The sequence below is a fragment of the Patagioenas fasciata genome, chromosome 1 (genome assembly GCF_037038585.1).
Source record: "Patagioenas fasciata isolate bPatFas1 chromosome 1, bPatFas1.hap1, whole genome shotgun sequence".
Classification (NCBI taxonomy): domain Eukaryota; kingdom Metazoa; phylum Chordata; class Aves; order Columbiformes; family Columbidae; genus Patagioenas; species Patagioenas fasciata.
This window is the reverse complement of record NC_092520.1, coordinates 211,374,849-211,398,445: the sequence shown is the minus strand read 5'-3', so window position 1 is coordinate 211,398,445 and position 23,597 is coordinate 211,374,849. Positions and strand designations below refer to the sequence as shown.

The 23,597-nt window shown below is 49.2% G+C and overlaps 1 protein-coding gene across 8 annotated transcripts in view; it reads left to right on the top strand.

The window, feature by feature from the left end:
- PFKFB3 (6-phosphofructo-2-kinase/fructose-2,6-biphosphatase 3) overlaps nt 1-23,597 on the top strand; it is a 47,183-nt gene that overhangs the window by 2,939 nt on the left and 20,647 nt on the right. For 6 of the 8 annotated variants that reach the window (XM_065847277.2, XM_065847297.2, XM_065847259.2 and 3 more), the window contains exon 1: nt 22,706-22,913. The exons of 1 other annotated variant lie outside the window; for it this stretch is intronic. In XM_065847277.2, coding sequence (XP_065703349.1) covers nt 22,835-22,913 — 79 coding nt within the window. In that variant the 5' untranslated portion in view covers nt 22,706-22,834. Of the gene's footprint in view, nt 1-22,705; nt 22,914-23,597 lie in introns of those variants that run through there. One more of the 8 variants, XM_065847253.2, reaches the window with a different exon arrangement.

Here is a 23,597-nt window from a genome sequence, read left to right as displayed (position 1 = left end):
TGTAAAACTCCCTTAGCCTGGAATAGACTGCATGGGTTTGTCCATTATTATGTTTGTAGAGGTTCTCTGTAAGTCCTGGCTGTGGTCTGTGTAGACATGACCCCAGCTGAGAGCATCCCATTGGGTTGGTGGGACCCCATGTCACCAGCCATGCCAAGAGCACTGCTCGGTGGCTGCAGCTGAGCTGTGTGAGCTTCCCATGGGCACGTCTATAAGCCATCAGGCAGGAGGGTTGTTGAGACCATGGTCTTCTGGCTGCCATTCAAAAGATGCACAAAGCGAACTGTGCATATCCTTGGTCTTCACGAGCTAGGCATGAAGGTATTTTCCCTGTTATTCAACTTGGTGCATTAAAAATCCTTGCTGAAGGTGATGGCCTCAGCCTGATTGGAGTCAAGGTACCTGCATGATCCTCCTGGAGGAAAACAAGGACTCCAGCCAGCTTGGCGAGGAGTCTGAACCTTTCCTTTGGGAGCAGCATCTCACCCCAGGGCTTGCTCACTACCACCCAGATCTGGGGTGCACAGAGGAGGCTCTGCCTAAAGGTTGCTGCTCCGCAAACCCCAGGTAGCTTGAGGCACAGGGAGACTTTGAAACGTGCATCTTGGAGGCCATGAGCTGTCTTTGCACAGCCCTGCGTATGGAAATGGAGTATCCTGAGGTGAAAATGCAAACTCCACCTAAGCTCTGCTGGCTTCTCACTGCTGGTGGCTTTGGCATCACTTTCTCTCTTCTCCCTGACAGGTTTGTGCTAAATCCTCATTGCTTGGACTCTGTTCTTCTCTCTGGGCTTCATATCCAGTGGCGTTGCCCCAGGATCTGCGCTTCATGTCTGTACAACGGTTGCCGTTTAGTCACTTGGCAATTTCAAATATTAAAGAAAGGTGTTTCTAGCAGAGATGCTCAAGGCAGCTGGAAGGAATGAGCTTAAAGCAGGAATTAATTTCTTACAGTATCACTGATTCAGCTGGGAGCGCTGGAGAAAGTCCTGATCCCCAAGCAGTGCCGTTATCCTGGCAAAGCCCCATCCGTGGATACAGCTCTACTGGCACGTTTCACCTAAAATGCCCTTTGCCCATCCTGAAAAATATGATTTAATTAGTGCAGCTGATGCAAGGAAGCCTGGGAGTGTGCAGGTGATAAACAACCAGGATATTGCCAGTGAGAGGGATGTTTGTCATTTGTCAAAGGACAAATGAGATCCTGGTGGTGTTGCTGGCTGAGAAGCAGTTTGAGATAAGACTGAAAGGCAGTGAGCAGACATCTAATTCATGATGCAGGGAGCGACAGTGAGGGGCATAAAACACTGTCCCAGGTTGCCCAGAGAGGTGGTGGATGCCCCATCCCTGGAGACATCCCAGGCCAGGCTGGACGGGGCTCTGAGCAACCTGAGCTGGCGAAGATGTCCCTGCTCATGGCAGGGGTGGCACTGGAAGAGCTTTGAAGGTCCCTTCCAACCCAAACTGTTCTATGATTCTGTAATTCTGTGACTGGCTCCCTGGGGTGTGGATACAGCCATTAGCAAGTTGGCAAGGACACGGCAGATGCACAGTGCAAGGTGCTTTCCAGCTGAAAAAAAATGTGTGTCAGCATGAATATATTATTTATGGGTGTATATATAAAAGCGTAGGTTGGCTTTGAGCTGTTGGATGGGAGGACCTGCTGGGTGCTGCCTGGATCACTGGTTATCAAGGGGTGTTACTGGTGGACTGGTGTGAGCAAAGGATCCTGTGTGGTGATGGGCGGCTTGAATTGGGCAAGAAAGAGGACACAGGGCCCTGCGTGATGAGGAGGCAAATTCTGGACTGGTTGCTGTTGATGTTGTCTGTTGATGGTTTTCTATGGGACCACTGAGCAGGATGATGGTGGTGGCTGAGATGGGCCTGGATGGACATGGGCTGTGGTTTGGAGAGGTGATGGTGGATGCCATGTCCCTGCAAAGGGGCTCTGCTGACATGGACATTGGCCACACTGATGCAACCCCAGGCAGAGGCAGAGGTTGGGCAACCACGGCCAACTGTGCTGAACATGCTGCCTCTTGCAGGACAGATGAGAAATGCTCATAGATTAGAAGAGACATGAGCATGGTGGACCAGCATTGCATCCTGTGCAGCATCTGAAGAAGCAGCCACAGCTTGCAGAAGTAGGAGAAGGAGGGACACTGGAAAAAGCATAGGCAGGGGGGTAGGGTTGTCCCTGAAGGGTCTGTGTCTGAAAACTGAGCTCTGTCCTTCATCTGCCAGGCTGGCAGTGGGAAAGCAAATGATGCCACTCATGCAAACTCATGCCACACATGAGTTGTATTAAACATCAATTCATAGAATCACAGAATGGTTTGGGTTGGAAGGGACCTTAAAGATCATCTAATTCTAACCCTGTCTGCCATGGGCAGGGACACCTTCCCCTAGACCAGGTTGCTCTAAGCCCCATCCAACCTGGCCTTGAACACTTCCACAACACAAGGAGAGCCAGACACTTGGTTCCAAGCTGGCACCACACAGCTGAGATTAATATGATCTCAGAGCCAGAAAGGGACTGGAAGAGCTGAGCACCCACCATGCAGGTTCGGAAAATCAGCACTAATCTTCCCAGGGACCTTTCTCCCCACATCACTCCTACCTCCACAAGGACCTATTCACTCATCTTCAGCCAAGTTGTTTGGAGATCTTGTAGGCTCTATAACAGAAACCCCCAAATCTAGACCTTGGGATGTTTGCAGGGCACAGAACTGCTCTGCCGAGACCTCGCATCTCACATCCACTTATCCCACTGCAGATATGTTGTGTTGGATGTCCATCATCTACCACATCCCAGCCACCACGGGCTGCTTGTCTGCATGAAGGTTTCCAACATCCCACAACTCTGGGTGGAGAAGTAGACCTGCACAAAGCCCTGCTGTTGTCCACCCTTCCCTGGCTCCTCTCTGCTGGTGGCCATCAGAGCAATCTCCTGGAAGCAGCTCCTGTCCAAAGGTGGCAGAAGATATTATACAGTGGGAAAACTGATAATGGGAGTTGTTCTGGCAGGAGAAATGCCCTGGTGGGGGTGACGTTGCAGAGGTGATTTCTGTCACCAGCCACTGCAATTTCCAGCTGTGTGGTGGGAAGAGCTGGTAGACAGCCCTGGTGCTATAACAATCCTGCTCTTTATTAAGCCTTTTTGCTTTCTGTCAGCAGAAGTTATGACGTCTTCTGGTCTCACTTCTGCTTACTGAGATCAAGGAGGCTCTTGTTAGTGGGAGCAGAGGTGCTTTTTGCACATGAGCGTGAAGGGAAAGAGCAGGACAGGGTCACATCCCGGCATTACTATTTCTGCTGTGTCCACTTCTCTATTGAGTGCTTCCTTCACATCACAACACCTGCAGATAGTCAGATTATAACACTCCCCGATGGGAAACCTGCTAAGGGTGGAGATTTGCCTTTCTGCAGCTTTTCGGTGTTAAAAGGGATAATTTTGTCACTTTGAGCTGCTTTCTGGCCATGCCCTGCAAATCCACAAGGCTGCTGCGTTTGCTGCTCACATCACCCGTCGCTCCCTGATGTCGTGCTTTCCCAGCAGCCCTGCAAAACTTTTTATCCGGTGCTGGGGAGGATTTAGGAGCACAGATGAGTGAGGCATCCGATGGGAAGAAGCCGAGCGTGGAGTCAGGAGCTGCTTGGTGTGCGTGGGGGGTCCTGCCTGCTCCGGTTCCCTGTGGGGGCTGTCCCAGTGATGGTGTGGGTGTCTCTGCTCAAAGGGCAGGGAGGAAATGTGCGGCAGAGCTGGCCCGGCTCTCCTGACTCACCAGCTCATGCCTGAGTCAAACCATCGGCTGGTTTTCAATGAACACCTTTCCTGGAAGGCTGGAACCCCCCCTGTGTCCTGCTTTGCTCCCTGGCTGGTGTTTCTTGCCAGGGTATTTTCTGTCTGGCTCTTTGTTTTGTTTCATCTCCTCTCACCTCACTGGTTTCTGGAGCAAAACACAAGGAAATGACCCAAAGGAGCAGGTGTCTGTCCCTCCGTCTCACCTGTCCTGGCACGTCCCTGTTCCCTGCAGCTCCAGGAAAGCACGTGGTGAGCATGACCTCTCCACTGCCTCTTTGACATTATGCTGTCTTTAGCATTTATGACTATTTATGGAGAGATTTTAGAATCATAGAATCATAGAATAGTTTGGGTTGGAAGGGACCTTCAAAGTCCATCCAGTGCCACCCCTGCCATGAGCAGGGACATCTTCACCAGCTCAGGTTGCTCAGAGCCCCGTCCAGCCTGGCCTGGGATGTCTCCAGAGATGGTTCATCCACCACCTCTCTGGGCAACCTGGGCCAGGCTCTCACCACCCTCATTGTAAAAAAGTTCTTCCTCATTTCTAGCCTGAATCTCCCCTCTTTAAGTTTAAAACTGTTATCCCTTGTCCAGTTGCAACAGGCCCTGCTAAAAAGTCTGTCCCCATCTTTCCTATAGACCCCTTTTAAGTAGTGAAGGGCTGCAATAAGGGGTTTAAGGAGCCATCATGCTGAGCAGTCATGTTCTTAGAATCATAGAATCGTTTTGTTTGGAAAAGACCTTTAAGATTATTGAGTCCAACCATTAACCCAACACTGCCAAATCCACCTCTAAACCATGTTCTTGGTGGTGCTCATGGGCTTGTACACAACCAAGCAGCAAAACCCAACACATCTCATGGTGTTGGTGCAGGGAGGACATGCCAGGCTGTGGTGGGGAGGTGGGATGTCCTTCGTTGCCACCAACCAGAGATGGGACCACCACCTAATTTGAAACTGGGGTAGGAGGCTTGTAAAGTGATATGTGCTGCTATGGGGGAGCTGTTGAGGTCCAGTGAGGGTTCTGGGGACCCACTCTGCACCCTAATCGCTCCACAGAAACTCACCAGTGGGAAGAGATGGGTTGTTACAGCCTCTCAGACTTCCTGAGTCTGGGAATTGAAACCACATAAAGATGAGGTTGCTGATAGCATCTCATCTCCTAACCTGGGAGCAGGCAGATATGCCTGTAACCTGCCTTCCCAGGGACAGCCACCCACTGAGCAACTCAGGATGCTGGAAAAACCCTCATTTTGGTGTCCTGCCTCCCTTCTGCAAGGCTGGAGGGCTCTCCTTTGCTGTAGTTACATGGTGAAGAGGCATTGGTGTGACCCTGGTGCTTTCTATCCATGCTGCCAGCTGAAGACTGGATTCGGTGGCCATGTCATATAGGAAAAGCCTATCTGGTTGGGCTTTTCTGGGCTTGGCCCATGAAGAATGATCCACCTTCTCCATAAGAACCTCAGTGTTTGTTTGGGCTTCATCCCAACTCTCAGGTCACACCACCAACACTCCATGGGCCACATCTCCTCCTGACATCCCAGCATTTGGGGCCCTCACAACAAGAAAGGCCTTGAGGTGCTGGAGCGAGTTGAGAGAAGGGAATGGAGCTGGGGAAGGGGCTGGAGCACAAGTGTGATGGGAGCGGCTGAGGGACCTGGGGGGTTCAGCTGGAGAACAGGAGCTGAGGGGAGACCTTCTGATCTCTGAACTGCCTGAAAGGAGCTTGGAGCATGGAGGGTGTTGGTCTCTTCTCCCAAGTAACAAGTGATAGGACAAGAGGAAATAGCCTCAGGTTGCACCAGGGGAGGTTTAGTTTGGATATCAGGACAAAATTCTTCATAGAAAGGGTTGTCAGGCATTGGAACAGGCTGCCCAGGGCAGTGGTGGAGTCACCATCCCTGGAGGGGTTTGAAAGACACGTAGATGAGGTTCTTATGGACACGGTTTAGTGCCAGTGTTGGGTTAATGGCTGGAGGTGATGATCTCAATGGTCTCTTTCACCAAGATGATTGTATGATCCCTGACATTCCCTTTGCCACCAGGAGCCCGTGGTGCGATTGACATGCCCAACCCTTCCCTAACACACCCTTCAGTGATGGAGAAATTCATCTAGGCATAAAACAACTCTCCAAAGGCTTTAAATCAGATGACCACGTGTTTTTCATGGAGGGACGTGGGAGGATTTCAAAACCAGCAGCTGGTGAGGCGTGAGCCCTGTTTGCCTGGTGCGTGCATGCACACATGCACATGCAGACACACACGTCTCTGCAGGGCACCCCGCTTTACTCCACCCCCCCCACGTAGCCATATTTTAAGACTGAAAAAAAAAGGGGGGGAGGAGGGAGATGTGGGACAGGCCCCAGTTGAGAGTCAAGATCACACCTACATAAGTAGTTTTAAATCCCCCTTGTGTTTTTCCCTGGGGGCGTCCTTGTCCTCCCAAGAGGTATTAGGCTTCCTTTAATACCTGGACAACTTTTCTTATATCTACTTTAAATTTTCTTTGCTATTGAGGACAGCTGTAATTTTCTTTGTAACATCCCTTTGCAAACTGAAAGCTATTCACATGTTTTTTCCCCCAAGTTTCTCCTTCCTGGAGGGTAAAACTCTTCCCACTTTCTGCTTTCCCATATATCCTGGTCTGGAAATACCTCCTTGCTGTTTTCCATCCCTGATTAAAGTTCTTCCCAGAAGTATGGAGCCCAGAGTGAGCTATGTCCTTCCCGGGCTAGACAACCCAAACTCCTGCATTTTCCATACCACCTTTCTTCCTAAACACGCTGGAATTTGCCTTTCTGGTTTTGTTTGTTTGTTTGATCTCCACGGGAATCATGCTCTGGTATCATAGTTGGATGCTGAGATTTGTTTTCTCCCCCTCTCCCCAGTTCTTCAGTCCTCACTGGAGGATTTCCAGCTTTATCACTCAAGGCAGGGGAAACTGAGGCACGGGAGTGAGCACCCACAGGCTGGAGCTTGCTGTAATTGTGGCTTAAGCTGCTCTTATCTGCAGATCCAGCTCTCTCTGTATCAAACCTGGCTTGGCCAGAGCATCCGGCAGTGTGTCCCCCACTTTGGGACATTCTGGTGCATATCACTGGTGCAGACCTTACCATAGTGCAATGCAGAGCTCCAAAATCAGCCCATATGGGTAGCAACAGGGTGGTAAAAGCCCACCTGGGGAGATTTGGGTTGGAAATTGGAGAGAGCTTTGCTCAGCCCTGGGATAGGTTATTTAAGGATAGAGTGGGGAGTCTGAGGTGGACTCCCTATGAAACAACTTGGGGAGAAATGATGTTGCTTTGTGGCTGGGGAGGGGGTGATGATCAATCTGCTGGGGAAAGGAGATGCTGTTGTGTTCTTGCACAGCCCCAGCCTTGCTTTAGGTCTGGCAGCCCTCGGCAGCCGGCATTTGGGCAGGGACGCAGCAGTGCTGGTGTTAAATACCTGCGACCTTCCCAACACCCTGATTTATTGCTTTCCCTGACGCCTTGGCAGTCAGCTCCAGTGCTTGTTTGTCCAACCTGATGCGGGGAGAGCCCTTTGCAGGGCGGCGAGCTGAACTTGTTTACTCTTTTATATATATATATATGTATTTTTTTTTGGCCGTGCACGCCCCGCCGGCTCGATTGTGGCTGCCAGCGCATGTGCCAGCCCCGGGAAGCCACACGGGCTGTCCATGCTCCGTTCACATGCATGCAGGGAGGAAAAGCTGCCAGGATCTGCTTTCCTGACCTCGCCGTCACCCAGCGCCAGCATCGTCCCTCCCAGCAGCTGCAGCTTCCTCCGGAGACATGCGAAAGGGGCATGAGCAGCTATCGACGGTGCTGGGGGGGCTGTGGGGCTCTCTGGCTATTTCTAGAAAACCTGGAGAACAGCTGAGCCTGATAAACAACAGGGATAAGATGCTGGGACAGGAGGTGTTTTTCTCCCAGTGGTAATGGTAAAAAAATTGGGTGTCTTGTCCCCCGCACCCAGATTTTACTGCAAGCCCCAATGAGGGGGTTTGACCTCCCAGTTTCAGTCTCTCCAGAGCTGGGATGCTGTGGTTGCTTCTGCCAGGGGATGAGCAGGAGGGTGGGTTGCACTGAGGGTGTCTTGTTCATGGGCTTGAAGGTAGGGACTGAGTGCATGGACCAAAGAGATTGAATTGTTCTGCCCCTAAAAATGCACGAGTGGAGAAGAAAGACTCCTTAGTCACTGACAGCAATTTATGAGATTGGACATGGCTCTTAGTGCCATGATCTAGTAAATGGGCTGAAGTTGGACCAAGGGTTGGACTTGATGATCTCTGAGGTCTTTTCCAACCCAGCCAATTCTGTGATTCTGTGATTCTGATTTGGAGGAAACTTGTCCCTTCAACCCAGGTATGACCCAGGCAAGCATCCCACCCTGATGCCAATAGGAGACTCTAACATGCCTGGTGCAGAAATTTGTGGTTTTGACTTGTTTGTTTTTCCCGCTCACCAGTTTTCTTAGCAACTGTCCTTATTAGCAAGGCATTTCAAATAGGAGCAGTAGGACATGGCTGAGGCTGTGATTTGGGCTTGGACAGCTCGATGAAGGCCCTCAACCCCCGGCACTGCTTTGTGCCAATACCACTGCTCTGGGGATGGATCTGCACTGGTAAAACAATATTCCTTTTGCAAAATAAATTAAAATAGGAAATAAAAAAACAGCTGTGTTTTTGTGGTTTGTTTGGTTTGGTTTTGGTTTTGTTTGGGTCCATTTGCCAGCCGGAGCACTGGATCCAGTTCACGGCTGAGGATGAGGCTTTGGAGTGGGGAGAGGGACTCGGAAGTGGCTTCGCTGCCAAAATCTCCACGTTGTTGAACTGACCTGAGCAGGATGAGTCGAGACAGAAGAGGTACCTACCAGCAGTGATAGTTTATTATAGTTTTCTTGGTTATTTGTTTCTCCAAGGTTGATTTGCCACAGGCAGGGAATGCATTTCCACCTCGCAGCAGCTGTGAGGAACATGTATTTGGGGGCATGCAGTCAGCAAAGCCCTCAGTCCTATTAAACATGACATTGCCTTTTGTTGCTGCTGCATTTCCCCTCTCCCTTTTCACTTTCCATAACTTTTGGGTGCAGATGAGTTGCTCAGAAACTAACCCAGGTCAAACTCACTGGTGCTGTAAATAGGAGAGCAAATTAATAAACCATTAAAGGTTTTATGGCGGTTGCAATGGCAGCAATTTGGGCAAGTTCTCAGTGGAGGACACACAGGTGGGAAGAGATGTGTTTTGGGTACCGTTTAGCTATAGAAATTTTCAAAACCCTGTGGCTGCCTTTTCTGTTTTGGCTTTGGATGTCCTACCATGTGGTGCTTGCAGCGGTGGAGCTGGGTGGCCTTGGCAGTTAACGGCCCAGCTGCGAACAAGGCAAGGCAGCGTGGGATGAGGTTGGTGTGTGCCAGCACCGACTCTTAGTCACCCCATTTTGCCGGTGACTGACTCTGCCTGAATGCAAAAGGACCAGATTTTTGAGTAGCATCTGAAGGCAGCAGCGGCGCAGGCTGCCAGGGATGGAGGGGGTTGCGTGTGCTGCTGCACGCGTCCGAGGGAGCTGTGCTTGTCCAGGCGTGGAGGGATGGATCAGGTCCTGCATGAGGCTGTTTCACTGGTCACCTCTGGAATGAGCATCTGTGTACAAGGTAGGACAGGGAGCGGACATGGAACGCATCTGAGCTCAGAGTATGTTCTGTAAATACAGAATCATGGAATAGTTTGGGTTGGAAGGGACCTTCAAAGCCCATCCAGTCCAACCCCCCTGCCATGAGCAGGGACATCTTCACCAGCTCAGGTTGCTCAGAGCCCCGTCCAGCCTGGCCTGGGATGTCTCCAGGGATGTTTCACCCACCACCTCCCTGGGAAACTTGGGCCAGGCTCTCACCACCCTCACTGAAAAAAATTTCTTCCTCATGTCCAGCCTGAATCTCCTCTCTTTAGTTGAAAACCATTACCCCTTGTACTATTGCAACAGGCCCTGCTAAAAAGTCTGTCCTCATCTTCCTTATCAGCCTCTTTTAAGCACTGAAAGGCTGCAATAAGGTCCCCGTGAAATGTTTTCTTCTCCAGGCTGATATGGGGGAATGCAGCTACTGTGACCCCCTGACCATCCTTGCCTTCACCCCAAACCCACATTGATGGGACCCCATTAGCCACAGCTGCAGAAAGTCCTTGCTTGTGCGTAGCTGGCAAGTGTGGGAAATGCTCTGTGCTTTGCCCATGTAAACCTCTGTGGGTCTCAGTATCCCAATGGATACAGCCTGGAGCTCACATTGGCTCTCGAATTCTGTGTTCAGTTTTGGGCCCCTCATGACAAGAAAGGCCTTGAGGTGCTGGAGCGAGTTGAGAGAAGGGAACGGAGCTGGGGAAGGGGCTGGAGCACAAGTGTGATGGGAGCGGCTGAGGGACCTGGGGGGTTCAGCTGGAGAACAGGAGCTGAGGGGAGACCTTCTGATCTCTGAACTGCCTGAAAGGAGCTTGGAGACAGGGGGGGTCGGGCTCTGCTCCCAAGGAACAAGTGATAGCATGAGAGAAAATGGTCTCAGGTTGTGCCAGGAGAGGTTTAGACTGAACATTAGAAAAAATGTCCAATAGGGTTGTCAGGCATTGGAACAGGCTGCCCAGGGCAGTGGTGCAGTCACCATCCCTGGAGGTGTTTGAAAGATGTACAGATGTGGTTCTTAGGGACATGGTTTAGTGTCAGAGTTGGGTTAATGGTTGGACTTGAAGATCTTGAGGGTCTCTTCCAACAAAAATGATTCTATGATTCTATAAGTACCCATCTGACCCATGAGACATTGTCGGAGCCTTCACCAAATAGTGAGGAACAATGTGCCCATCACTGAGATACCTTAGATTATCCAAGCTCAGGCAATAAATGCACAACATGAAGTTAAAGAAGGTCATGCCTTGATCCCGAGCCCAGTTTCTTTCTTTATTGGGAAGTTGGCAGGAGAACCTGCCCGGGAGTCAGGTGTCCGTCAGATCTCTTGTTGACTCAGGCCACTCTCTAGCAGTTGTTTGAATTCAGCTCGAGTGCTGGGTAAACAGCCAGGCTGGGAAATGCGAAACCCTTGCTCTGACCTTGCCATCGCTGCAGGTGTCGGCCCTGGAGAAGTGGAAGCAAAGAAGTGCAGACCCACCAGCGTGGTGCAGGGCAGCACATGGGCATGGTGGGGTGAACGTGTGGGGTGAGCCCATCTCCTGGAGCCATTTGTTTAGTTTTCAAGGAGCGAGACAACAAAATTGAACCCTACTTGGTTCATGGAGTTTATCATAGAATAGATTGGGTTGGAAGGGACCTTCAAAGCTCATCTAGTCCAGCCTCTACCATGAGTAGGGACATCTTCACCAGCTCAGGTTGCTCAGAGCCCCGTCCAGCCTGGCCTGGGATGTCTCCAGGGATGGGGCATCCACCACCTCTCTGGGCAACCTGGGACAGTGCTTCACCACCCTCATTGTAAGAAATTTCTTCCTCATGTCCAGCCTTATGCTGTGATTCCCCGATGAGTGGTGTTGCCAGAAATACCGAAGTAGATGCAATAAAAGTTGTATTGAGTGGGGATGACTCATGGTCAATGTCCAACGTGTGCTTCCATCTGTGCTGTCCCCTCATGCCTTGGGCTCTCAGCTCAAGTAGCAGCAGTTGTTTTGGGAGGAAAATGGGCACTCCCCGGTGCTATGAGCACAGCATCTTCCTTCATGAGCCCTTCCAAACTGCCAGCTACCCAAACACCAGTTTGCTACTATATGTTAAACTCCAGGGCAGGAATCTACACATTCAGCTGGTATTTTTTTTCCCAAGGCGCTGTTAACAGCTTGTCATGGTGGGCTGGAAAATGTAAATGCATTTGAGAAAATATGTTGGCAGCAAGCTCCCCGTATTGTTTCAGCTTGTCCCAAAAGCCCAGAGAAATTTCCCTTTAATATTTTTTGTGTCTAATTGGAAAATGTCAGGGGAAGAAGAAACAAATTCTCTAGATATTTTTGGACAATTTAGCTTTTTTTTGTTTTGGTTTGTTTTTTGTCCCAGTCAGGTCTCCATGGCATGGAAAAAGCTAAACAAAATGCACAAATTAAAACCATCTGCTAGGAATTAGATAAATGGAAATCTTTGCTCCATAAGCACAAAAAAAAAAAAAAAATTAAGAAAATCCTGATAAGGAAAACTGGTTATTTAACTTGTGCATTCCAGCAATCTGTGTGATCTGATTCCAGTGATTTGGCTCCAAAAATCCGTTAGGGGAGCTGTTAGGAAATCAGAGATCTGAAAGGTTACCTGGGGGAGGCTTTGCCTATGGAGAGCTCCAGAGAAACATATGGAAATTCAGACTGACTCCTGCAGCTGGAAAAAACCCTAACAAACTCACCACCCTGAGATGTTTGCTGTGTGAAGGGCAGAGACTTAATCCGTCTTTTATCTCTTGATCATTATGGTTCCTGGTGCAGAGAATTTGGAAATCTTTGCCATCTCATGATGGCTTTTCATTTGGTTGGTGACTGAGCATTTTTAAGTGCAGTTGTAAAACTTACTATTCTAAATTTCAACCTATTGACCATATGCTTTCCCTCTTAATTGTCTTTCACGGGCATCCTAAAAGCAGTCCCTGTGGGTCTCAGGTTTAAAAGCCCATGGCAGCAGTCTGAAGAAGTCTGACACTTAGACCTCACCTCTTGATGCATTGTGGTTTCCATCAGTAGACTAGAGAGGTGAACCCTTGGAGAGGTTGATCCAAAAAATGGCTCAATGCAAAGAGTGATGTTTGTCCCAAAAGTGGTTCTTCTTAGATGGCGTTGAGGTGTGTAGGACACTGTTGGGCAACCGTCACCTGACATTGCCTGTATTGTCCCAGCCCTGCGATGGAGCAGGGATGAGCAGGTTGTCGATATGGCAGATGTGCTCACAAGGGCGTGGGTGGAAAGATTCTCTGCACGTACGCAGTTTCGAAATGCATCTCCTCATCAAAGCGTTGCTCTTTTTCCCTATATGGGAGTCCGGATTCAACAAGGAATTGTGTTTTGGGTCACCTCATGCTGGAGTGCACCAAGATGTGTGTCAGATGACTTTGGACGTAGACAGCAGCGAGGTCTCCCAATGTGCTACAGGAACCTCCATAACACATCTCAGCCTGGTTTGCAATCAATGACCACAGCAGCGCAGGCGAATTGCTCTGGGAGCACACATTTCTCTCTATGGATGGTAGAAGCGATCAAAGGTGACCGGCTCTTTGTAGACACCCAAAGTGACATAAACCCTTCACAAATACTGCCCACAGCTTTGCTGTGGATGGAGGCAAACACAGCAGGAGCCATGGGGGGCTTCCACGCATCCTTCCTGCTCAGCATCCCCCAGGGAACACTTCCATCCAAGCCTCCCAGATGATGCAGATCCTCCTGGTGTGCTGCTTCATAACAGGGCATTTTATCACCTTTTGATCAAAAGCCCCATATCACAAGCTAAACTGCTATTAGCGGGGATTGACAGTAGGGATAAAAAAATAACCTTTTTCCTCAGCTGTGATTAATCTGGTGCGTGCTGCTGCCTACAAGCGCCTCCTCCTCCATCAGCAGGAATACAAACCACCATGTTTTCTTCCTGAGAGCTTTGTGTTGTAGCTTCTTGTGCTGCTTTGAAGAAATTCCCCAGCAGGCACCTGGCTTGAAGGCTCAGATTGGATATTAGGAAACATTTTTTTCCGGAAAGGGTTGTAAAACACTGAAACAGGCTGCTCAGGGCAGCGGTGGAGTCACCATCCCTGGAGGGGTTTAAAAGACGTGGAGATGAGGTTCTTAGGGACACGGTTTAGTGCTAGATTTAGGTTGTAGCTGGACTCAATGATCTTAAGGGTCTCTTCCAACCAAAATGATTCTATGATTCTATGATTGCTTGCAACTCTTCAGAAGCCTCCTGGTCACTATGGCAATGGTGAGGTTGTCGCTGGCCTGGGCTTGTTGCATCATCATGAGATGAGTCAGCCCCAGAATCAAAGCCACAGCCTCTACGGTGTTGTGATTTAATAACTTGCAATGATGAGATAACGATCCAGGCCCTTAATGAAAGCTGGGTGTTAATAAGATGTTAGGAAATAGTTCAATAGCAAAGTCCAGGGGATAACTACAAGCTGTGATTTCCAGAGGGAGAGCATCTTCCACCTTCAAAGGGTTAAATAGACTTATCTCTAGGGGGTTAACTGGGAATTTAGCTCTTCATGAGCACAATCATCTTCAACCACTGGGCACCCCCATGGAAATGGCTCCTCCGACAATCTGTGCTCAGAGGTATTTTAGCTCCTTCCCACTGGATCTCCACCTCTCTGCATGGCTTTCCAGCACAAATTAGGTCTGGATGAGGTGTGAGCACATGGTATTTCTGCTGATTTATCCACTATGGTAACATATGCCAGCAGGATGGGTAATATTAATACCTGATCAGGCAGCTGGGATAGAGTAACCCAGCAAATACACTTTTTCTTTCAAACCAGTAGGATTTTTGTGCTGGATCGGTGCCTTGTCCCAGGTGGTTGTGGCATCTTGCTTAGGGACAAGGTAACCTAAAGTCAAGTTTAACATCTTGGGGATTTATACCTTAAACCAAATCCCAGAACTTTTACAGTGGGGATGTTTTGCACCCTAAAATCACAGGGTAAATGGGGAAGTGTTCCTTTGATGTAACTAAAAGTACCTGGGAGTAGGAGGCACAACCCAGCGTCAGCCTAACGTGAATATTGGCTTCCCGGAGTCACTGACAAGTGCCAAAACCTGAATTTTGGCTCTCTGACTGATACTCACCCTTCGACCCTTTCTGTTGGGCCTAAGCCTGAAATTTTGCAGTCAGATTTCATTTCAAGCAGAACGAGCATCAGATTCCCAAGACTGTAATATCCCCAACCTCTTGCCATGCAATTACCCTATAACCACTTTTAAAAACACGTATTTGTCTCTGCAACCTATGGAGTCAGTTATCTTTATGATTTACTCCATGTATGGGGTGAGTTTTGTTTTGCACTAGTTTTGTAAGGTCAGGAACTTTCACAGGACGTTGCTCAATGCTCCTGGACCCATTTCTGAGCAGACTTGCCAGCGTTGAGAAATGTCCCTGCTCCAATGGTTGTTGCAGGTTCAGAACGTTATTTTTTTTTGAGAATTGCAGAATGTAATTCTTAAAAATTACAGAGGAAACTCCTTTCCTGGAATTTTAAATAAGGAGATCTGTCTGGGAGGCTCCTTTGGGGTCACTGGACACCCATCTTGCACCTCCCCTTGAGCTTTATTGGGTTTTCTCAAGGTTCTTCCACAGCCAGAGGCACCCACTTTTCTCTGGGGATGATGGAGGGATCTTTGAGTGATTTTCCATTTAATTTGGGGAACTGAATTTAAATCGTGGCCCTCATCCTTCCTTCTTCCCCGTTGTCCTGGTTTTGTTAAAAAACAAGTTTCTCTTTTAGTGAATTTGCCTGTCAACTAAAGCTTCATATTAACTGCATTTTCCTGGAGAACCAGATCCAAGTTTTGGTAAACATAGCAATGGAATGCAAAGTTATTGATAAGGACAGATTCACATCTCATGAGAGGGGCAACGAGAAACAGGTGACCAAGAAACTGACCAACTGTGTGTGACATCCCATTCACATGAATACTTCATATAAAAGTGGGAGACCACGAGTATCTCGTCCCTCTTTGCCCTTCTTCGTCCCTTCTGCTTATGGCCGACATTAGGAGAGGACCTTGCTGGTCGTCCCTGTGAACTGAGGCCTAGTGAGAGACTGAATCCAGCTCCGGTTGGCTGCAGAGTCCAGTCCAGGACTTTGGATGCCAGCTCTGCAGTTGCTGAGACTTCCAAGATTGGTTTTGTATATTTTGTATTATTTTCTCTATTCTTATTAGTAGCATTAGTAAAACATTTTTAATTTTTCCAACTCTTCGGGAGGAGAGGAAGTTAACAATACATCTGCCATGGTTTTATTGTCACCCCGCAATCTAAACCCTCTACACCCATGTTCATCTTGGCCATGCAATGTGCTCACAGCTCTCCCAATTCCTTTCCTATCTACCTTTAACTCACCCGGTTACAACCTAACTCCTCTTGTTAGGGCACAAATCTGCCAGGCCAAAAGAAACTATGTTTGAACTCTCATCCTGCTGCTTGAAGGGCTCCTAAATGAAAAGGAATTACAAAAAAAAGAAATTGCTTTTAGCAAGGTTGATGGCATAGCATGACAGAGGACTTGGGGCAGGATTTACTTTCCCTGAAACAGCTTCTGCATTGCACTGAGTGTGACAGTGACAACACACAGGGGAGCTCAGAGCAGAGGGCTGAGCAAAAGCAAGCAGGTCCCCAAGCTTTCTGGGCAGGTTCTTGGTTGAACACAACCAAAAAGCACTTAAAGAAAACTATAGGAAGCCTCATTTTTGCCAGTGGACACTGAAATTATTCTTTTTTGAACTGCCTGGGTAGTACCCACCGTTGCAAGCGAGGTCATGCGCTGATTTTTGCTGCTTGTTGCTTTAGTGTTGGCAGTGTTTGAGCACAAGACCTATGGGGAGAGGCTGAGGGAGCTGGGGTTGTTCAGTCTGGAGCAGAGGAGGCTTAGAGGTGAGCTCAGCACTCTCTAGAACGACCTGAAGGGCAGTTCTAGCCAGGGGGGGATTGGGCTCTTCTCCCAGGCACTCAGCAATAGGACAAGGGGGCATGGGCTTCAACTCTGCCAGGGGAAATTGAGGCTGCAGATTAGAAAGCAACTCTTTGCAGAGAGAGTGGTCAGCATTGGAATGGCTGCCCAGGGAGGTGCTGGACTCACCGGCCCTGGAGGTTTTGAAACTGAGATTGGACATGGCACTTAGTGCCATGATCTGGTCAGTGGACTGGAGTTGGACCAAGGGTTGGACTGGATGATCTCTGAGGTCTTTTCCAACCCAGCTGATTCTGTGAAAAGTGGCCTCGTGCGTCTCTGCAACCCCTTGGTGGTTTTTCTTGGCCACTGAGATAGACCAGATCAGCTCCCGGCACGGTGTTTGGTGCTGATACAGCAGGGCTGAGCAATGCCCTGTGACTCTGTGGGGATTTCCCCCTCTTGGGCTCAGCACTTGCTTCCGAGACTGAACCCCTCTGAATTTTCCCCTTCTCTGCTTGCAGCTATTTTTAAGAAAAGCTGTGCCCAAAGGCACGCGTGCCGCAGCCCTCGGCGCTTGCCCTGCTGGTATTTCAGCGCTTGGCGTCTAGCAACGAGCTGAATTTCTGACGATCGGGGAAGGAAGATGTTCTGTGAGCACATCGGGTCCGGTTACAGTGCGCAATAATTTCAAAAACTGGACGGCTTGTCCCCAGCTGGGGGAACGGGTGTATTTCTCCGGTGTTTGCGGGATGGATCGGGGCAGCCCCAAGCACGGGATGTTCCCTGACTTGCCCCCATCTTGCACCCCGGGCAGGGTTCAGCCCTCCCAGTTGCAGACCCGGGAGCTCTCCTCTGATTTCAGGGTATGGGACTGCAAGTCCCGTGCTGAGCAGCATCCCGTCATCACGGCAGGAAACCCTGCCTTGAAATCATATCGTGAAGAAACGATTTTGCCCAATTTGTGTTCCTCTTTGGCCAGCAGTGCGGTTGATGCTGCAGCTTTGATGCTGTTGAGGAGGGAATTGTGTGATTGTGAGGGCAGGGGAGGTGAACAGCAAGAAATGAGGAAGGAGAAAACTCTTTTCCATAGCAGAAAAACCCTGATGTGTTACAGGGGCTGATGTGGGGGCTCATCATGGTCCCCTGAGGCAGCAGGGCTTGGGTGGGATAAGGGACAATGTGAAATGGGAAGAGGGAGTGGTGATACCTTCATGATACAGGCAATTCACTCCTCGTTTATTTATTCTGTAACCGAAATACCTGTGAGGGGCGAGGGGGTGACTGAAAAGTGCAAACACAAAGGACCGTGAACTCCAAGCTGCCTCGCCAAACCCAAACACCTTTTATCGGCCTTTTGCAAAACTCTCTTCTCCGTAAGTTTGACCCTCATCAGCTTTTGCAGTCCCTGCAAAGGAAACACCATCAGCAGCAAAACCAGCTCAGCATCCAGTGGGCAAGAGAAGGAGGGCAACCCCTTGGGTTCATCCCTGCGCTTTTTGAAAGCACCCAGTTCCCCAATACATTGCAAACTGTTTTCTTGGCTCCTCCAGGATCCCGCTGATCTTTTCCAAAGTGTAAAGCGTTAAATTTTTGTTTGTTTGTTTTTTGTTTTAAGTAAATATATAAATGTCCCCTCGGTCAGCCCAGAGGGATAATTTTCTCTGTTGCAAGAGGGTGTTGTTAATGCACCAACAAGAATTTGGGCAGCTGCTGCTTGACTTTTGCAACCTCCCTCTCAGGGTATGGAGAATTGTTTGTGCCCATGTCCCTGGCTGGTAAACTGAGGCTGTGCTGGAAATTGCTGTGGGTCAAGCTGCCCTGCCGTTAACTGGGCACATGTATGGCTGTATCTATATAGGGATCTATGTACAGCTCCCAACCACCGGTTCCAAATTTTAACTGTGCGAAGAGTTGCTGGGGTGTAGGGTTGGACCTCGCGACTCAGATCCCACCAGGCACCATGCACACTGTGCCCTCCACATCACATCCTAAGGAGATGGTTCATACTGCATGGAATGTAGGCATGAATGTGACTTGTATTGTCCTTTCATGTTGCCTTTAGAGAAAAAAAAAAGAAGAAAAATAAGAAAGAGGAGGATGAATCATGGCTTAGTCAGAGTTGGGGCTCACAGGAGCAATCACTGCTGTTGCATTTTAGTGCCAGTGGAAGGGTGCCAGGGGAGGGTGGCTGGTGGCCCCTTGGTACTGGTAGGTTCTTCCAAAGAGGATGGGGATTTTAATCCTGAATTGTGATTTTCGGGCTGTATTCACAGCCTAATTCCACTGTTTGGGGCAGGTTGTTAGGTCCATTGGGTGAGAAATAAAAGGGGGAATCGAGGGGGTTTGGATTTGGTGTTTCGGAGAAATCCTCAGCCTGCACACCTGTAAGAGATGGGTATCCCATCCTCACAAAAACACGTTTTCACCATTTTCTGCCAGACTCCCCTCCTTTGCTCTGCCCTCTCCCACCCCTCTGGACCTGCCACCTCCATCCCTTGGTTGCTCGAGGTAATTTTTTCCCCATCTACCATCAAGACCATCAGATATCGAGCCCTGGCGTTACATTTATACCCCTGTCCCTTTGCATTTATTAAATCTCTGCAGGTTCCTGCGATGGGGTAGGTAAGGCAGCATCTCCAGTGAACACCAGGTGATTTATTCCTCCCTCCACATCTTCCATCACCTGGAAAAGCAGAGGATGCAGGACAGCATCGCTGGTCATCCCATGGCACGCCGTGCCCACGGTGGCTCTCGGCAAGCTGACATTCCTCTTACTAACAGCATTTGGCCCCGATGGTGTTTTGATTTCTCAAAAAATCGCTGAGCTAAGCACCCTGTGGGCTCCTTTCACAGCAGCTGCGAGCGACAGCTTATTTACTGGCCCGGGCTCTATTTATAGGGAGCTCTGCTTTTACATAGAGAGGGGGAAATAAACCCTCTTGGTGCACCTAGTGCTGTCCTGCTCGCCACCCTGTCCCTGCGGTGAAAAAGCGCCTTATAAATAGTAATGATGCTTCTTCCAGCTGACCTCGCTTGGAGCAGCTGGGCGCTCGTGCCTTTGAAAACCAGGCCATTTATTTAGGAGTTGAAGCTTTCCGCTCCAGTTATTTGAGGAGTTTTTAAGCCAAGAATTACTAGGTGGATCTAATTTGAAGTGACTGTGATTTTAATTCAGGCGGGGTTTTTCGCTTTCGGGCTCCTTTTGATATCGTGGGGGTGGTGATTTTTGGAGCGGAGGAGAGGGATGGAGAAGGAGAGCCAAGCTGCTGGAGGAAGGGGGATGCCCAGATTCCTCGCCCTGCAACATCACATGAATTTTCTTCCTTCTTCTGACTCGCGTTTTAGCCAGGAACCAAATTTTCATTGCCCTCCATGGAAAAATGTCTGGGATTTTGGAAAAAAAAACCACAAAACCAACTCCTATCTTTTCCCAAGGATGGATTTTGTGCGTGGTGGTCCAGGGAGCACCGTTGTGTCTGACCCCCATCCCCACCTTTACCAGCCAAAGCGCCCATTGCTTTCATCCTCTTCCATCCCACACCCAAATCTCCGGCTCTTTTCCAGCTCCCTCATAGTAGCTGCTTTTTTTTCAGTGAATTTTCTTTTCCTGCGTAGGAGAAGGAGGAATTGCGCATTTTTTACTCCATCCATCTTGACTCCATGTAAGGAGGTAGCCAAAAATACGTTCTTTCTAGATATGTTATAAAAATACAAGCCTTTGCTTCCAGAGGAGGAAAACGCCCTATATATTAAAATTTAAAAAACGCTATTGAACACTTGAAGTATCCAAGATGCTACTTATTGAGCTTTAAATTTTCAAGCAAAATTTGCTTTATTAAACCCCGTCCAAGCAGATGCTCCCACCTCTATCTGCAACCTTCCCAGCTAGGATGTATTTTAGTATTTCCTCATTTGGAGTTGGAGTTGGGAGTGAGGGGGTGTGAACACCTGCACATGTGGGGCTTCAGTGTCTCAAAAGTGGTTTTTCTGAGTGGCCCCTGGATGTCCCCAACCTCACAGTGCTGGGAAATTTCAGTGTTTGAGGGTTGTTATTATTGCTGGGCTGACTTTCACGGCCTGATAATAAAATGAAAGTCATAGAATAATAAGTTAAATTAAAAGTTTAATCACAAGTGTGATGGAAACGGTTGAGGGACCTGGGGGGTTCAGCCTGGAGAATAGGAGCTGAGGGGAGACCTTCTGATCTCTGAACTGCCTGAAAGGAGCATGGAGGGTGTTGGTTTCTTGTCCCAAGGAACAGGTGATGTGACAATAGGAAATGGCCTCAAGTTGCACCAGAGGAGATTCAGATTAGATATTAGGAAAAAATTCTTCCCGAAAAGGGTTGTTGGGCATTGGAACAGGCTGCCCAGGGCAGTGGTGGAGTCACCATCCCTGGAGGGGTTTAAAGGTATTTAGACGAGGTTCTTAGGGACATGGTTTAGTGCTAGAGTTAGGTTGTGGTTGGACTCGATGATCCTGAGGGTCTTTTCCAACTGAAACGATTCTATGATGATTCTATAAAATTATGAAGAATAATATAATACAACGCATTAGAAAATAATAAAAGGGGATATTAACTATAATAATAAATAACAATAAGGATAATAAAATAATAAAAATCATAACATAATAAAAATGACAAAATAATATGATCATGCCCCTTTGAGAGCGAGACTTCCTTGCAGAGCATCCCCAGCGCTGCTGTCGCTTCACGCCCCCCCGAAAGCCGCTTTTTGCGGGGAGGGACCGAGGCGCACCGGGGGGGTGGTGGGACGGAACGGTCTCATCCGCCGCCGGGGCGCCCGCCCGCGCGTTTTGCGCGTCCGCGGAGCGGGGCGGAGCGGAGCGGTGGCCGCGGGCGGAGGCGGAGCCGCCACCTCAGCCAGGGCATCCCCGCCGGGGGAGGCGGCCCCGGCCCGGCCCGGCAGAGCCATGTGCGACGTGAGCGACGTGCCGGAGCGCAGACCCCGGCCCCCGCCGCCCCCCGACCCGCCCACGGCCCGGGGGGAGCCGCTGCCAGAGCCCCCGGCGCGGGGGTGCGAGGGGGCGCCTGTAACACCCCCCCGTGCCACCGCAGTTTAGTTAATTTAGTAGTTTGGGGGTTTTTTTAGCTTGTTGTCTTTTTACTATTTTTTATTTGTACTTATTTTTGTTTTATTTCTTTTTTATTTTTCAATTTTTATTTTATTTTTTTGTTTTCTTTTTACTTTTCATTTTCCTTTGCTAGTTTTCTATTTTTAGGGTGTTTTAATTTTACTTTATTATTTTATTTTCTTAATTTGCTTTGCTTAATTATTGCAATTTTCTTTTTTATTGGTGCATTTTAATTTTACTTTACCATTTGCTTTTTTATTTCCTAAATTGTTTCTAGTCATTATTTTTATTGGCTTATAATAGCAGTTTTTCTTTTTTTTCTATATTTAACGTTTTCTATATTTAATGTTTTTACATTTGTTTTCTGTATTTTATGTTTTCTATATTTGATATATTTTATATATATATTCATTGAGGTTTATGTTTTATTTTTTATCTATTTTATTTTTACACCTTTCAGTTCTTAATATATTTCATTCAAGCTATTTTTTGGCTTGTGCACCCTCACCACGCACACCCCCCCACACCCCCACGCTGAACACACACTGAGCGCCGGTCCCCTCCTTGCAGAACAAAGGCTCCCCGGTCCCAGCGGCGCCTCCTTTGTCCCCGCTGCAGTGCGGGGGGCGGGCGGCAGGCGGCAGCGCGGCCCAACCCGAACCGTATCCCCCCACCCACACAACCCGCTCCTCCCTCCATCCTCCTCCCCCCGCCCCGGAGGGCGGGAGCCGCCGGCGCCCAGCCGGCCCTGTCGGGATAGAAATAGGCGGTGGCTGCTGGTGCGGTCTCGTCGCAGCGCAGCGAGAGGAAGAAGGAGCAGCGAGAGCAGCGGCGCCGGTTCCCTGCAGCAGCCAAGAGCCGGGCAGGGCCAGCCCTTCCCCAGCTGCCTCGCCTTGAGATTTTTCCTCCTTTTTATATTTTTTTTTTTTTTTGCAAAATAAACGGGGTTTGGTTTTTTTTTTTAAGTTTTTTCTTGCATCCAGATTTATAGCAAAATTAAGCGGCAGGACTCGCCCTCGCTTCCCTCCGAGCACGCTGCGGCTGTTTCTGCCGGCTTTTGTGCCCTGAAGCCCCGTCCCTCCTCTTCCTCCTCCCCTTCCTCCGCCGTAAAGCCTTAACGAGACTCCGAGGAGCATCCGAAAGCGCCGCAGCCGCTTGTTCCAACCACCCCGCACAGCGACGACTGCAACAAAAAGCCTTTTTTAAAATTATTTCCACCCCCCCTACTTCCTATTTTGTTTTTTCTCCTCCCTGCCTCCCCCACAAACGCACCAAGGTGGACGCGGAGCGCAAAAAGACCTTTGTTTTAAAAATGCCCATGGAGCTGACGCAAAGCCGCATCCAGAAGATTTGGCTTCCCAATGACAACCGGCCGGCTCTGCCCCGCCGCTGTGAGTACGGGCACCGCAGCATCCCTACGGGGTGGGGTGGGATGGGAAGAAACAGCCCCCCCCCCCCCTCCTGCGTACCCCGGGGGGTGCTCTTTACTACGCTTTTTCCCATAATATCCATGCAGCATCCCCCTCCTTCCTCCTCCAGCATCATCCCGGTGGCCGCATCCCACCCGCTGCCATCCCGTGACTCACTCCCAGCCTTAGGAGCTGGAGGAAAGTGTAACCATCACATGGCAGCTCCCCGGCCCCGTGGAGGATGGGGGTTGAGACACGCGTGTCCCAATTTCACCCCCCGCCCCCTCCCTTCCCGCCTCCAGCCTTGGGATTAAAAGGGAAGGGAGCAGGTTACTAACTTTGGCGCCTAGGTACCAGCTCAGCTGGGATTTTCAGGGTGTCTTACACCTTGATCTGAGATTTATTAGTGAATTATTACGTATTTTTTTCATGGGAGGACAGGCAGGATGATGGATTTTGAAAAGAAAAATCAGCAGCTGTTTGTACTTTACCACTTTACCCTGTGCTGTGCTTGGGATGATAGGAGGCACGTGGAGGGAGGGCAGAATTCAATGCTGAAATTTCTGCAGTGATTTCCTCCGTTTTCAAAGCATCCTGAGTGTTTAAAACCAACTTTTGTGCTTAAAAAACAAACCAAAAAATGCTTGGGTCGTCCCGGTGTTACTA